At 39.4% G+C, this 16,052-nt stretch overlaps 1 protein-coding gene across 12 annotated transcripts in view; it reads left to right on the top strand.

Annotated features, from left to right (window-relative positions):
* cblb (Cbl proto-oncogene B, E3 ubiquitin protein ligase) overlaps positions 1–14,616 on the top strand; it is a 57,241-nt gene extending 42,625 nt beyond the window's left edge. For 3 of the 12 annotated variants that reach the window (XM_026327710.1, XM_026327709.1, XM_026327716.1), the window contains 8 exons: positions 898–1,263; positions 2,479–2,570; positions 9,041–9,175; positions 9,292–9,356; positions 9,451–9,552; positions 10,302–10,499; positions 10,747–10,866; positions 11,367–14,616. In XM_026327710.1, coding sequence (XP_026183495.1) covers positions 898–1,263; positions 2,479–2,570; positions 9,041–9,175; positions 9,292–9,356; positions 9,451–9,552; positions 10,302–10,499; positions 10,747–10,866; positions 11,367–11,620 — 1,332 coding nt within the window. In that variant the 3' untranslated portion in view covers positions 11,621–14,616. The other 9 variants (XM_026327713.2, XM_026327712.2, XM_026327715.2 and 6 more) reach the window with 9 other exon arrangements.
* Positions 14,617–16,052: the final 1,436 nt, after the last annotated feature.

The raw sequence follows: 16,052 nt of genomic DNA, 5'->3' as shown, positions 1-16,052 counted from the left end.
TGTGTGAATTAAAGGACATATCCCGGTCAAAAATAACTCTAAGGTTTTTCACAGTATTGCTGGAGGCTAGGGCTCTGCCATCTAAAGTAGCTATATTTTTAGAAAAGCTGTTTCTGACATTTTTAGGCCTAAATACAGTAACTCCTGTTTTCTCTGGGTTTAAAAGTAAAAAGTTACTGGTCATCCAGGCCTTTATGTCCTTTAGACACACCTGAAGTCTGGCTAACTGGTTTGTGTTATCAGGTTTCATTGATAGATAAGGCTGAGTGTCATCTGCATAGCAGTGGTAATTAATAAAGTGCTTCCTAATAACGTTGCCTAAAATCGGTCCTAGCACAGAACCTTGTGGAACTCCATAACTAACTTTTGTGTGCGTGAAAGATTCATCATGGACATGAACAAATTGGTATCTGTCCGATAAATAAGATTGGAACCATTTTAATGCTGTTCCAGTTACATGCTCCAGTCTCTGTAATAAGATGCTGTGGTCAATGGTGTCAAAAAGATAATACTCTTTTTATTGTAGTGTATTTGGCAACATGTCAACTTTATAGTAAAATGAAGTATTTATACAATCAGACAAGCACAACAAAAGGAACTGTGTTCTTATAATATAATAAAACCATTTAAATGACAATTAAAATGCTCTGAAGAGATGTTCTCAGATTAGTAAAATTATCTTAATATCAGTAAAAATGTGTCAGCACCAACCCCAACATAGGAAACAGAAAACCTTACAGTCATGCCTGGTCTGGTAGATCTTCCAGAAGCACAGGGTTTGTAAATACAGGCAATGGGATCATCATCCAGTCCACATAAAATAACAAAGAAATCATAAATCATGTATATAGTATGGTGTGACTTAATAATTCTTGAAATATATCTTCACCTCTCTAGTCTTCACCAGGCATGTCCAGAAAGCAAGACAAGCCTCTCCCAGCACCACCCCCTCCACAGAGGGACCCACTTCCACCACCCCCTCCTGAGCGTCCTCCTCCTATACCACCAGAATCACACCTTGCCTTGTCCTCTTCCATGTCATCTTCTACTGGGGCACTGTCAGACTTCCAGATGCTTCCAGAGACATGGTATCCCAAAGACAACTATTTGGCAGATGCATACAGGACTGGAGCTGAACCACAGATCCAGCTGGGACCTTCGGGCCACTCCCACCTCAATGGAAGGCCACGTAGTTGTCCAGCCGCAGGATTAGGGAGGTTACATCACCGAATGGAGGGAGCAGGAAACTCAGAGAACTCCAAGGTATGGCTTATATTTTCACTGGTAGCACGGTACACCAATTATTGGGTAGGTTTACCATGCAATTTGGTGAAGACATTTTTGTCTGAGAACTTGGCGATTTCTCTCTGATTTCTCATTTTAAAATCCAGCATTTTAAAATCTCTTTGTGGAATACATTGACTTATCTATCTAATCATTTGCGTATCAAAGCCTTACAGAACTGCTAGTATGGTTGTAGGCACTTACTGTTGTGTCCCAGTCTAGATTACATCTAGCAAATTTTAAGTGTGTAGTGTGTTCACACTTATGTACAGTATTCTCCCACAGTGCTTAAATAAATAAATGCAAAGCAAATAAAAAGTCCAGTCTTGCGCTTAACATTTGCATCCAATGTCACACTTTCTGCAGAGAAGCACAAAACACAGTGTATGGGGATGGCTGACATGTTTAGGAACATGTATGTGACTAATTTAGATTTACAGTAACTACTCATACACACATTGTTTAATGATTAATTGCAGCATTGGGTGTGGTGAACATGCATGAGGTGCAAAACTGAACACAGATGGGTTTTTACTCATAACAGAATGCGCTAAGCAGAGGATTGTGTTTGAATTGTGTTGCTGTTCTTGAATGTATTACACTTTTTTGCAGTTGTCAAACCTAATAGATTTGCTGAATCAAAGCACATAATTACTGCTACTGCCCCCTGAAATGCAAAATGCTTCATCGCATCACCATTCCTTAAGTCAAGTATCTGCATTTGTTAATTTTGTGTCTAAATCTTAATGATTTTTCATTTATAACAAAGCGAAATATGCATAGGACTTTGTTTTTAAGCAGAGAGAGTGGTAGAAAGTTTATTGAGTCACATGTTAATGTCTATAGATATTTGCAGGGGAGATTTGATTTTGTTATTTCAATCAATATGATTCAGTTACCATACATGATATTTATCGCTCCGATTATCAGAGATTTGTAAATAAGGCATGCTGCAAGTTCAAGACAATAAGATAAGGTGCTCTGCCATTCCTCAAATAAGTAAACACATACTTGAAATGCTTTGGTGTGAATATATGATAATCTATGCTGAAAATTGAAGTTTATGCTCAGCACTGTTTTTACACAGCATCTTTATTTGGGGGGGTTAACTGGCAGGTCAGATTCAACTGACATTGACATTTTAGTTGTTCCTCTGTGATTTTTATAACCTCCCCCTCTCTTGTGTGTTTGCAGTCCTTCTCTAATGGTGTGCAAGTTAGCGATGAGTATGACATTCTTCCTTCGTGGTCCTCACCAACTCAGTCCACACTTACCAGTAGCTACAAGTGAGTATTAAACACACTCACACACAGACACACATACACAATGGGAGAATTTATCCTGATAGATATGAATGAATTTGTCATGAAGGTATCTGTGAAAAGCTGTCTGCACAGTTATATTAACATGGGCAGATAAGATCGCAGAGTGTGGAAGCATGTTGGTTTTCTGCATCTATGCAGTGGTACATTAACCACTTTTTACAGCACTCACAACAGTGCTGTATCAATACACAGTGTCAAAATGTGTACATTATAAAAAGATGCTTCAGTGCTGAACAGAGCATGTGTAATCATTGGCAGGCCAAGTTCTTTATTGAATTCTATATTAGACTTGTGCAAGGTTATGTGGTTTCAAAACCCTACAGCCCCAACAGGGAATAAAATAAAATAGCCATGTAGTGTGTAGCTTTAACATGGACTGAATAGAGCTGTAACAAAATTAGACTAGTGGTTTACTAGTGTCACTAATTAACCCAGTAAGATTCATTTTAGGGAGACATTTCCATATAGTCTGCTCTGTCTCCTGACCTTTTGTTCTTATCTCTGTGGTTTCAGACTCAGGGACCATATACCAGTGAGTTGTAGTGGCCTAGGTGAAAAGACCTGGTTAGAACCATCTATGAAAAATGATGGGCCAGCATCTAATGGCCTTGTAGCTGCAGCCAGAATTAGATTAGATATTTCTGTGCACCAGGCTGCAGCGGAGTCTCGGTATAGAGCTGTCACTTTTGATGAAGTGTGAGCTGACAGGGAAGCCCTGGTTCCATTGAAAGCAATTTTGTGTTGTAAAATGCTGTGAAATGTATAGGCTACATTTATAGGATCACAGAGACATAGTATTTGGCTTTTCTTCATATGTTAATGCAGCATTATTTTTTATTTCATGACCTTAAAAATAAATCAAATTAAGCACTGATTGTGACATGTACTCATTAATTCAACAGGACTTGTAATGCAAGTCAAGACCTGTCATTAGGAGTTCTCAGCTGATGACATTTCTAAGGGTCTGAAAATCAGGGTAACTTATGCAGAGCTGTATAAATTAGTCAGTGCACTTGCAGCTTGAAATTCCAAAATTTTTTGACATATCATTAAGAAAAGGTCATTAACATGAACTTCGGAAGTCAAGACAAGATCTGGAAGTCTAAGAAAGCTTTCAGATTGAACTGCACATCGGTGGGCAGAAAAGCAAAGTAAAACACCTCATGTGACTGCAGAGGTTCTGCAAGAAGGTGGAGCTGACACAGAAGAGGTGTCCCTCTGTGTGCTGATGATACACAGACTATACATGGAAGCCATAAGCGACTAAGAGGCTGCCTAGGGCACCGTGACCACATGGGAGTCCCATAGAGCCAATTTTAAAAAAAACTTGTATGATGAATATATTGTCAGAGGTATAATATTGTAATGCCCCGTTATACTCACAGCCGACAGACGCTCTTTCGTTCAACTTTTCTTTATTGTTCCCCCTCCCGACTCCCCAAAGAACACCCCGTACAAGGAACAACAACAACAGTACAGTAATTACAATATCACTATACAATAATAACACTCAAAAAAACGCCAAAAATAATAATAATAAATGTGGCACTGCGCATCACTGTGAAGCAGATTGAAATCCAGCCCCCAGCTAAAGGAGAATGTTTCACAAAAAGGACGTATTCCTCAGGGGCTGAAAAAAGAAAGACGAGGAGAAGCGACAGAAAGATGGCAAGTAAGTATGACTTGGTACCGTAATGTTTGGTGTTAAGGCAATTTTGGAAAATACAGTTTGATAGCTAGTTGTATCGCTACCTAGCTAAATAGTGCTTGCAGTGTATTTTGTCTGTGGAAACCTTTATTAAGTTAGGAAAGCAGGTAGAACAAGGGCTCTGTGCTCCTTACTGTATGCACAGTACAGCTCTATCATACAGTTTTCACTGTGCCAATCAATTCATGTTGACTAACTCATGTAACGGGACATAATTAAACACTTGTCAGAAAACTGTAAAGTCAGCTGTCAGTGATCATCCGCCAATGGTGTATGTTTATCCTAGTGTGTTTTGTTGCTAATTGGTCATTGCTCTCAATGGACTAAAATCAACAGCTCTCTGCCTGTTACTTTAGCTGGATAGATCGTATAGGTGGTCGTCTATTTATATTCGAGTGACGGCAATGCTGAGCATAATAATTTATGTTGGTAAAATAAATAGATTGTTTTTCATTTGACAGTTCCCCAGGAACACTGTATTTTGGAGGGAGTCTCACAACAAAACCATATTGGCCTGAATCACAACATCAGTCCACCTCCTCAAGATATGCTGATGTTAATCAGCATAAACTTTTACTACATACTTTTACTACATATATATATATATATATATATATATAAATTTCTAGTCAAAATGCCTCATTAAGATTTAATATAATTGTAAGGGATTTCGTTTTAGCCAAATGTATCTTATTTCAAGCATTTTTCTGAAAATTGCACATATTCCACTGACAGATTATTTTACATATTAATAGCAGAACACTTCTGTTTTTAATGCTTATTTTATATTAAAAGTAAGTGGCATATTTTTCCAGTGCAATGTGACATCTACATTGGGTAGCTGTTTTTTCATCTTAGGTCTATCCTCTGCAGAGCAGGGTCCTCCACCCCCATCTATTCTCCCTACCATCCCTTCTATGTCGGCTGTAACATCTGGTACCTGACATGGTAACAAGGAGGTAGGGTAAGTCTGGGTTAGAGTAGTTTATTTGGGATTTCTTCCCTTATCTGTGCCTTTTGCACATGTAATAGTTTTCAAACCTATTTATGTAATTATATTTTATTCTTACAGTATTTTGTTATATTGTCACTTGTTCCTTGGTTCATTTATGCCGTTATTTAAGTATTTGTGTTGTTTTATTTATTATTATTGTACATTTATTTATTTAATTTATTTTATACTTATGTAGTAGCATGGCCAGCCAGACCCACTCCTTTCTTAGTGAAAGACTGTGGGTCTGGACCCCCCTGTCATAGTCTTTTCCTCCGGCCTCAAATGAGCTGGGCCAATCACACCCGTTTATACGCAATGATGCGGGCTTTATGCTCATGTTGTCCAGCCAGATTTAAATAAACCTTGCACATACACACTGACTTGTTCATAACTTTTCTCAATGCCAGTCCCAAGTCCACAAATCTTTCTACAGCTGGCTTTCACTATTTACTCTGTTTAAAAATAAGCATAGAATTGGGGATAATACCATGTATTCTCATGCGTTTACAACAAAAACAACAGTGATTCACTAGCCTCTCTAATCTTCCGCACGCGTCATATCCTTCATTTCTCTGATTGGTTTATTCTGTGTCCACTGGCCTGCCCCTTAGAATTTGATCTGAACCCATGATATTCCAGACTAATTCTTTGTATAGACTAGAAAAAGAGTTAGTCTGGCTGGCCAGGCTACTTGTGTAGAACTGTTTATGTAAATTATTTTATTTAAATTGTAAGTTTTTTTTCACTTCTTTCACTAAATTGTTATTGCACTTCACACTGTTGTAGCACAAAACAAGTAAAGCACTTGTATTTAAGGTAAAAGTATGGTCTCCTGGTTTGTTTTGGTACGGCTGGGTGGGTGTGGCTCAGGTAGAGCAGGTGGTTTGATCCTTGGCTTCCCTGGTCCACAGGTTGAAGTGTCCTTGGGCAAGTCACTGAACCCCAAGTTGGCCCCTGGTGGCTGTTCCACTGGTGTATGCACGCGTGAGCGATTGTGTGAGTGAATGGATGAATGGACAAATAGTGTAAAAGTCGCTTTGAGTACACTTGTGTGTAGAAAAGTTCTATACAAGTATAAAACCATATACCATTTACTTTTCAGTAGGCCTAGTTCACATTAGGTATCCCACTTAATATTGTATCATGTTGTGTAGTGTATATTTTTAGTATATTTAGTGTAAATCACTACCAGGTCAGGCTACCATTTAAGATTAAAAACTCTAGAAGGGTATAAATGTGCCAAGCTGACATTCAAATGGTGTAAGCAACAAGCTACAGCTTCAGCTTCTCTGAGTGGCCACATGAGAAGTTTGCAAATAACTGAGACTCTGCAAATTGGGTAAATATACAGTATTATCTTTTTCTGTGGCAATTCCTTAACTCTCACTGTGCATTCTAATATAACTACAACAAATATATACATAGTTTTACAAGTGTATTCATAATTACAGATAATGACTATTACTGACTATGTCACTATGACTAATGACTATTACAGTAGTCAGTATAATTGGCAATAGGGTCCCCATGAGCCAGCCCTGCATGAAGAGCCATCTGAATAAAATCCTACCTACAGCTTTATCACAAGTCAGTGTCTTAACTATGCAAAGCAGCATTTGGATAAGATGGAGTCATTTTGGAAACAAGTGCTGTGGACAGATGAAGTTAAAACAGCCAGCATCCAGCAACAGCCCCTCTGCTGTGAACTGTCTTAAGTCTCCATCACTAAAAGTGTGTTTGGAGGAAAAGTGGACCAGTGTTTCATGAAATAACACTTTTCCAACTGTTTAACATTGTGGTAGAAAATATGGTGCTTTATGGCTGTGTGGCAGCCACTAGCACTGGTAAGACTCCACTAAATATCCATCCATCCATCTTCTATACCCACTTTTCCTGGTTCAGGGTCACGGGGATCTGCTGGAGCCTATCCCAGCTCTCTCTCGGGTGGAAGGCAGGGGTACACCCTGGACAGGTCACCAGTCTGTCGCAGGGCCACATATAGACACACAGACAACCTCACACACTCACACTCACTCCTACGGGCAATTTTTAGAGTCACCAATCAACCTAACATGCATGTTTTTTTGGACTGTGGGAGGAAACCACATGTAAGCACAGGGAGAACATGCAAACTCCACACAGAAAGGCCGGGATGCGAACCCACGACCTTCTTGCTGTGAGGCAACAGTGCTAACCACTCAGCCACCGTGCTGCCCTCCACTAAATATCAGCATGTAAATGTCCTACAATCAGTTAATGGAGTGAAAATAGACCAGTTTCTACAGGACAATATTACAAAACAGACCTCAAAATCCACCAAAAACGACTTCAAGAAACACCAACTGAAGCTTTTGCTATAGCCCTCGCATGCCTCTGACACGAATATCTCAAAACTTGAAGTGATCTACAGCAGAGCTGGTGAAAATCCTAACTCAATAAAAGATGACTAAGTCCTTGCTGAGTCCGGTACCCAAACTTTTTGCATTTGATATTTTTTTCTGTGCAGGTAGAGGCATTTCTTCTTACTGATTAGTCTGCATCATTCGTGGTACACAGTTCCTACACTGTCACCTTGTTTAATCATTACATATATAAGACACAATACTTACTGTATTCTGCATCACAATAGGATTGTAAACACAGCTAACACGGTGGATCTAGCTGGTAAGTGGTGCTGCCTATTTTCACGACACACCCAAGTCTCCAAGTGCTTGCTCATAAGAGATTTGTTAGGTTTCTATGTAAAGTGCCTTAAGATTATTTTATTGTGATTTGGCACTATACAAATAAACTGAATTGAATCAAATTGAGAAGTCAGAAGTCTTATTGAATTTGGCCTGATGGCCTCAGTCTATAGATAGTGTTTCACAAATTATTGAGACTATAAGCATGTTCTGTGTTGTTTTGAAATCTTTATCCAGAACCAGATTCATTATTTTACACATATTGTACAACAAAAATATTTTGCTGTTTGCACATGGCCTACTTTTTAGCTCAGAGGTCCCTCAGCATCCCTCATTGAGAGAGCTGAGGGTGTTGCTTAGCTACTTTTCACAGTCATATTTCCTAACCACTTAGAAAAATAAAGGAACATATCCACTATAGTCCACATACTTGTTTAATGTATAGTGACCGACCAATGGTTTGCAGACCTTTCCAAACACACAGAATGACACGCCGTACAACACACATGCGTGACATCATACACACACAGACACTTGCCCCCTTTTCAGCTGGCCATGAATAGCTAAAAGTTGGTGTCAGTAAACTCACTCTGGAACTTACTTATCTAAGAAAGTACAGAACGTGTCTCTCATTGTTTAGTCTGATAGTTTATCATTTCTGTCATGAAAAATCCTGCAATTTCTGGCTGTTATCTACCTAGAAAATCAGAAAGCATTTACTATTACTTTGATAACCAGCACCTGGGAACTATCATACCATTATCTGCATCAAAACTACACACTGAGCAGGGTGTTTATAAAATGCAGTTTACAATGTAATTAATGTAAATGTTACATGTTGTTTTTATATATTGTGAAAGGTTTTTAAGCTGTAACATAACCAATGCAAAAAAGAAAAATCTTGCTGCACCCTTGGCTTGCCCGTACACGCCTCAGGATTGTTGTTGTCTTCACAGTGGGACTGTCAAAATATCAGAGTTTGCAATGCCAATGCAGTGTAATGGCTTGAAAAGTTGGGTTGACAAATCATGGTTGCCTTTTACAGACCTTCCACCCCTTTCAGCAGTACTGTGGTTGAATGCCAGTGGGGAGTGACAGAGAAAGTGGAGGATGAATATCAGATCCCTTCATCCAACCTCTGCCTGAGCCAGGCTCCCATTTGTATCTCTGTTCCCAGTAGGTATGGTGAACCTTCTCTCAGTGCGTTAAAGTTATTTTGGTGATATACAGCAATGATGGTTTCCATAGAGTTTGATAAAGCTGCTGTGAGCCTGAGAAATACTTTCTTTCATTCAGGAACTTGGAGAATGACTTTGCAGAGCCTGTCATTGAGGAGAAGAAGTCACAGCCCCCAGAGCCTGGTAAGTCCTGACACCAGCAGAGTTAATTTACACCTCAAAGATTGTGAATATATTATTTCATTCCTATTTTCAATTTGTCGTTCTGGACCCTCAGAATCAGTGAGTGGGTTTGTCCCAAGACCATCTCATACTGGCCTCTGCCCCTTCAACACCAACAAGACACCGACTGACTATGACATTCTACTGCCCCCCGAAGGTAGCCTACCACAGGCACTCTAATCTCAGATCCCAGCTTCCTCAGCCTATCGCCTCAAGGTGTCAGTGTTTCTCCAGCAGAAATGTCTGTATCTCCAATTATCACGTTTATATTAATAACTTTAATCAATGAACATTTCATGCAGATTATTAGATGGTAGATAATTAGATTGACCCAAATAACACTGACTTTAGTATCATTTTATTAAAATCACATTCTGTAGGTCAGTTTCTATCCCACTGTCAGATCATTGTTCCAGTAGAACCCTATGTAGAAAAGTCCTTGTTTGAATAGGAATGAATGCACATGTATGTGCACTGTACTAATATACAAGGGCTGCAAATACTGTTGAGCCCTACAGTGACATGTTCCAGTGGTTTTCCTGTATTGTGGGGCTATGCAAATCACTACAGAGTTGTTCTGAGTGATTGCCTTTAGCTTACGATGAACTATTCCTATACTGGTGGGAGTGGACTCTTCCGGGATGACACTGGCCTCATTCATAGGCCACAAGGGCTCAAATAATGGTTTGATGAATATGAAAATGATGTGAATCTTTTGCTGTCAACATTACAGTCAGTAGTCAGTCTGGCGTGACATGTTGGTGTTCTCCACCACAATCAACACACCAAATGAGAGAATGTCATTGGAAGCATGGTACCATCGCTCCAGTAGTGGAGTAAGGTTAAACTGTGAATCAAGGCAGAGTAGAGAGTTCAGTCTTCTCTGTACCTTCTGCTGTGTTTCAGCATTAGAAGACCCCTTCAACAGCCGCCCTCCATTGCAGCCTCCTCCTCTTCCTCCTCCTCTTCCACCAACACGACACAGTTTCACAGACCTCTCGTCCTCTTCACAGTCCTCATCCTGCACCTCCGCCACATCCTCCTCCATCACCACACGACCACACAGGCTCTCCTCCGGACATGAGCACTTACTGTTAACACCTGGTGAGCCAGCAAACACAACATTTTATTCCAATGAAAATTGCACTGTACAGTGACAAATAGAAATTTTATGCATCTCTCTGTGTTATGCTAATATAGTTTGTTTCTCTCGTAGTATATTGTTTATTATGCTAACGAAACTATAGAATATGTAACACATTGCATGCCATTTGTAACATTAGTTGACTGCTGACTTACAGGTACCAACAGTCTTGTTTACCTGACTTTCTCTGTGTCATCTTTGGTCTAGACACAGTGTTTGACATGCTGAACAGTGCTGCTCCTTTGCCTCCTGTCAGACGACACACAGAGAATGTTAAAGGGTCCAGAGGAGGCTGCGTAGAGTATGGCCATCTACCAGCCAGTCAAGGTACAGTTACATAGCTTTCTCAGCAAGTGATTACATGAGGAAATAGACACCTGTAGGTTGCACAAAAATACCCAGGTCTTGAAAAGTGTGTAACTTTCACAAAATACGGTGTAAATAGTTTTAATATGCATACAACTGCCTGACCTCATCTCATATATTATGACTAATAAAAAAAAGATAAGAAAATTGTAGGATGCAAGGTGTGAAAAAAATATGAGCCTTTGAAATTTAAATTGTATGTATGCATTCATGAGCTTAACATGAACCTTACCATAATATCTGATTTCTGGCTATGACAGGCAGACATTACTCAGTGATAAAGGTCAGATCTCTCAAGGTATTGGAAAAATGTAAACTCTTCAGTTTTATGACGAGCAGCATTAAGTCTACTTACAGTACTTCTCCTTGCTCACTACTAACCCTCTCAAGTTGTGTGTTCCTGTTCAAGCTGGTGTTTCATTTTTCCACTGACATGATTTTACTCCTTCTCTCCCTCCAAGTATCGATGGCCTGTTTGCAGGCCCCTGCCAGGCCACCAAAACCACTGCCCAGGAAGATCCCTCCAGACATTCAGCCAGGTAAACCCCACAGCCTGGAGTCAGAAAATGTGGATGCTAAGATCGCCATGCTGATGGGGGAGGGATACTCCTTTGAGGACGTAAAGCGGGCGCTTGTAATTGCCCAGTACAAGGTGGATGTGGCCCGAAACATTCTGCGAGAGTTTGCCTTAGTGGCCCCAAGACTGAATCTCTAATCATACAGACAGGTGTGAGGGAGCACACGTCTTAATGCCTCTGAATGGATTGAATAAAAGGGCTTCTTCATTCTGCTTGGCCTAGGACTGCTTGAAAAAACAGTAATGAAAAGAAACAAAGAAATATTTCAAAGGAGACTTGCCTTTTGCTGCCAAAAAGGGATGATGACACACAACAAAAGTGGCTAAAACCAAATCACAGCAGAACATAAAAAATTGAAAAAGAAGAAAAGAGCATCTGTGAATAATTTAAACCTCTGAAGGAAAGAAAGGCTTCTTCTTGTTTACAGGGAGCTTTGCCAGTGCTGGCCTCAGGTTAAAAAATGCTCCTCTTTGCCCAGGGTGTGGACTAATCCCGCTACTGCTGCTACTGTTCCTGTAAAATCCTGCAATTCTCCAAACTTGCTCACATGCTCAGCCAGTCATTAGGTGCCATTTCTATTTGCAACCAGGGGTGAGCCAAACTATGTAATTTCTATTCACTAAAACTATTTCTCACTATTTTCCTCAGTGTCTTGTGCTTCACCTACTTCCTCCTCTTCCTTTCTGTGTTCCCCTTTAAGAAATTTCTCACAGTTTGTCCTGAGTCTGGCTGACCTGTAGATCTTAATATGGCCTGGTGAGTCGAGAGTGTTTAGATGGAACCAGAGGATGCCTTATTGAGTCCCTTTTTTCCCTCCAAAACAGGAAAAAACTGTACGAGGGTTTGCGAGATGTTAGATGTGGTATTTCATTTTAACAAGAGACGTGAAGTGGGAAGAGGGTGCAGGGTTAGTATCACTCTTTGTTACTGTTCGTATACCAGAGGATCTTTTTTAATGACCTTAATTTGGGGACAGCAGAGCTGCGAATGTATTTGTTCTACATGAGTGAGCTCTAGCTTTGCACATTCTGAGTTGCTTTCAGGCCCAGCAGTTAAGTGGTTAAAATGTTGATGGAAAATGAAATTTTTCAATGTCTAAAGCCAGACAATTGTGCCTGTGTTTACACTCAAGCATTTAAATGACAGGGGAACCTGCCATGTAGATTGGTGGGTCGTCCATTAGAGCAGCGAGCAGCTGCAGTCTGTCAGCTCTGCATTGTCTCTACTTCAATTACACAAGCATCATATGGTGAAAATGTCCACATTCCCAACATGTTCGAGGAATCACTCTCAGTCTAACTTAGAGTGAGAGAGACTTGATAGCTCTGCAGCAATTATGGGTTTTACTTAAACTGTAGAGACAAGCCTTACACTGCAGAGCATTCAAATGAGACACGTCACATTGCACATTGACTGTGTAGTACAGGTGAACCCCCTTACCTCAGAATCTAGAATCAGCTGTATTTCTCCCTAATGACTGCAGGATGTCTTACCTATGCATATATTAGATTTATCAAGATGTAACACAGTGTTTTTGTTTCTTAGTTTACAACTCCTTTAGGACTAGTATAAAAGGTGTTGGGAGCTCTGTGCTAGACCTGTTAATGGTTTAATTTGCCATAAAGACAGGTGCTATGTTTACATGGACTGTAAAATCTTTCATACAGATTAAAGGATGTTTTCAGTTTATAATTTAGGACTTAATTTTATTGAGTTGACCATTGTTACTTTGGTTGCAATGACATTGTTCTTATTATATTGTTTAGCTCTGGTAGTACAACAGAGCAGGAGCAGATAAGTTGTAAACAAACAACACTTTATCCAGGTTATCAAAACTTTGTTTTTCAGTTGTTTTGGACTTTCTTAAACAATGTCGCTTTGTTTCCAGATCTATGTAATTTGAGTACAGGGTTAATGCGAGAAATGATGGGCAAATTATGGAAATGAGACCCAAGCTGTAAAAACAGAAAAAACTGTCCTTTAACATCTGGTATTGAACCTGCTACCTGATGAAAATGAAATGCAGTGGCCCTTGTAATATAATTCTTTAACAGTCACAAAATCCTTCTACTTCCCAAATTGCTACAACTACATTATGTAAAGAAGGAAATGTTTGTGTATGAGAGAGGAGAAATATTGGACTAACAAGGACAGATTACTTAATTTTGTCACTCATAGTACATTGTGATGCGTTAATATAATGTGATATTAGTTATGTCATTCTAACTACTGTACACTATATCAGGATTTTAGTAACTTGTAGTCTAGTCAATATAGCAAACTGAGCTAGACAGTTTGCTTTTGAACAAACAAGCAGAGGAAGTCAGAGATCTCTCTGTCTGTTTGGACACAGGTTCCTCCTTTACGCTATGAGTTAGTCCAGAGTGTACCCATGGCTGAGCACAATAAACACACAGCATTGACCCATTTTCACCTTCATGCTCTTATTTTTTATGACCATCATAGCCTATTCATTTGAGATGTGTTCTCTTCCTCACACAGAGGCTTTTAACTGTTAACTAAGGTCCCCTGTGATTGAGTCTCCGTACAAAATAGATAACAGTGTTTCTGGTCAAACATTGAATGTAAAAAAACTGACCCATCCTGATAATATAGCAGGAGGACATGATGATGGTCCCAATTATAATACAGCTCAGTGTTGTTTTCTCTTTTTACATTCATTCTAAACTCTTTTAACCCTGTAGCAAGCAAAGAGCCATATATAATAAGAAACATATTAAAAAAACATATAATTAATGTTAAGCAGTGCTTAGTGATGAGCTGAGCAATTCAAATTCAAACATTGAAGTGGTGTTTGTATTGTAACTCTTGTATTTGCTGAAAATGTCATTTTACTTCCAGTTTCTCAAACTTGAAAAACTCTTGAGTTTAGAATTATTTTATCATTATGTTTTGAATTATCATTTTGTTGGACTCCCTTATGACAAGGGTAAAGGGGCCTTAGGTTGCAAAGGGCAGTGATATTATTTTATTGCTCTAATTCCATTTTCATTCTAATTGTGTTGATATATATGAAAATCATAGTGTAATGTGCACCTAATTATACATTATTATTGCTTTTTCCTTGATATGTTATTTTAATGGAAGATTAAATAAAAACATTCTTTAATAACGTTTGAATTTAATATAATGGATCATGCAGCATTTGGAAGAAAATTCCACTACAGCAGATGTTTATCTGACAACGCTGTTAATAAATTTAAGAAAATGATTCCATCTTTATTTACATCTGTGCCATGTGCCAACACAGTGGAGGGCAGCTGCCTCAATCCCACTCCCTACCAAATTGATCATTCAATTCAATTCAATTTTATTTGTATAGCGCCAAATCACAATACAAATCATCTCAAGGCACTTTACAAAAACTAAAACTAAAAACCCAACAATTCCCTTATGAGCAAGCACTTGGCGACAGTGGAGAGGAAAAACTCCCTTTAACGGAAGAAAAAACCTCCAGCAGAACCGGGCTCAGTTTGGGCGGCCATCTGCCTCGATTGGTTGGGGTGAGTGGATAGAGCAGAGAGAAAAGAACAGCAACAATAAACAACAAATAGACACTGCAGGTTGGTGGGACCAGTAACTGCACATCAGCGATATACAGCTCCAGGACCAGGGACACCTGCAGAAGGTACAGAGAGAACAGAGAGAGAGGGAGAGAGCACAAACTAGGGGAGAGAGAGAGCACAAGGTTAGTGACATTCAATGGTGGAATATACATGAGGTGGGAGGAGAGGAAGAGAGGGGAGGGGAAGGGAGGGGGGGGGCTCTCTACATTTTATCTCTAACTATTAGAGATAAAATTCAGCAGATCCTTCCTATAGCTGCAATAAATGAATCTTCTACTACAGTAGCTCTTGAATCATATGTAAGACCTCAGTTATGTTTAGACTGCTTCTCTCCCATAGATCTCTCTGAATTCACATCAGTAGTTGCTTCATCTAAATCATCGTGTCTCTTAGACCCCATGCCGACTAGACTGCTTAAAGGCACCCTGCCATTAGTTGGCTCATCATTAGACTTGGACAGTTTATCTGTAGTATCAGGCTACTTATCAGTTACTGTAGCTAGAGTGAAAGCTAAGAAGTTATTCCTAAAAGGCCTAAAAACCTCAGAAACATTTTCCAACATTATAGCTACTTTAGATGGCATAGCCTTGGCCTCCAGCACTACTGTGAAAAACCTTGGAGTTATTTTTGACCAGGACATGTCCTTTAACAAAAATAAAACAAATCTCTAGAACTGCCTTCTTTCACCTGCGTAATATTGCCCAACTTAAGAACATCCTGTCTAAAAGTGATGCAGAAAAACTAGTCCATGCATTTGTTATTACCCTTAAATGTTGATTTCTGGGGAATTTGTGAAAACTTATTAATAAATTAAGACTCATAAATATGCTACAAATGGTATACATTATTATTATTATATACTACAGCCTATTATGACAAACCAGATTAATTTTTGAATAATATCTTTGAGTGTGGTGGCGGGGTGTGATCGCTGCTAGGCTGCAAGGGGAGCTATGGAGCAACGGAACAACAGCCAAACTGG

This window comes from Mastacembelus armatus, chromosome 14 (assembly GCF_900324485.2).
Source record: "Mastacembelus armatus chromosome 14, fMasArm1.2, whole genome shotgun sequence".
In the NCBI taxonomy this organism is placed as follows: domain Eukaryota; kingdom Metazoa; phylum Chordata; class Actinopteri; order Synbranchiformes; family Mastacembelidae; genus Mastacembelus; species Mastacembelus armatus.
This window is presented reverse-complemented; position numbering and strand designations above follow the sequence as displayed.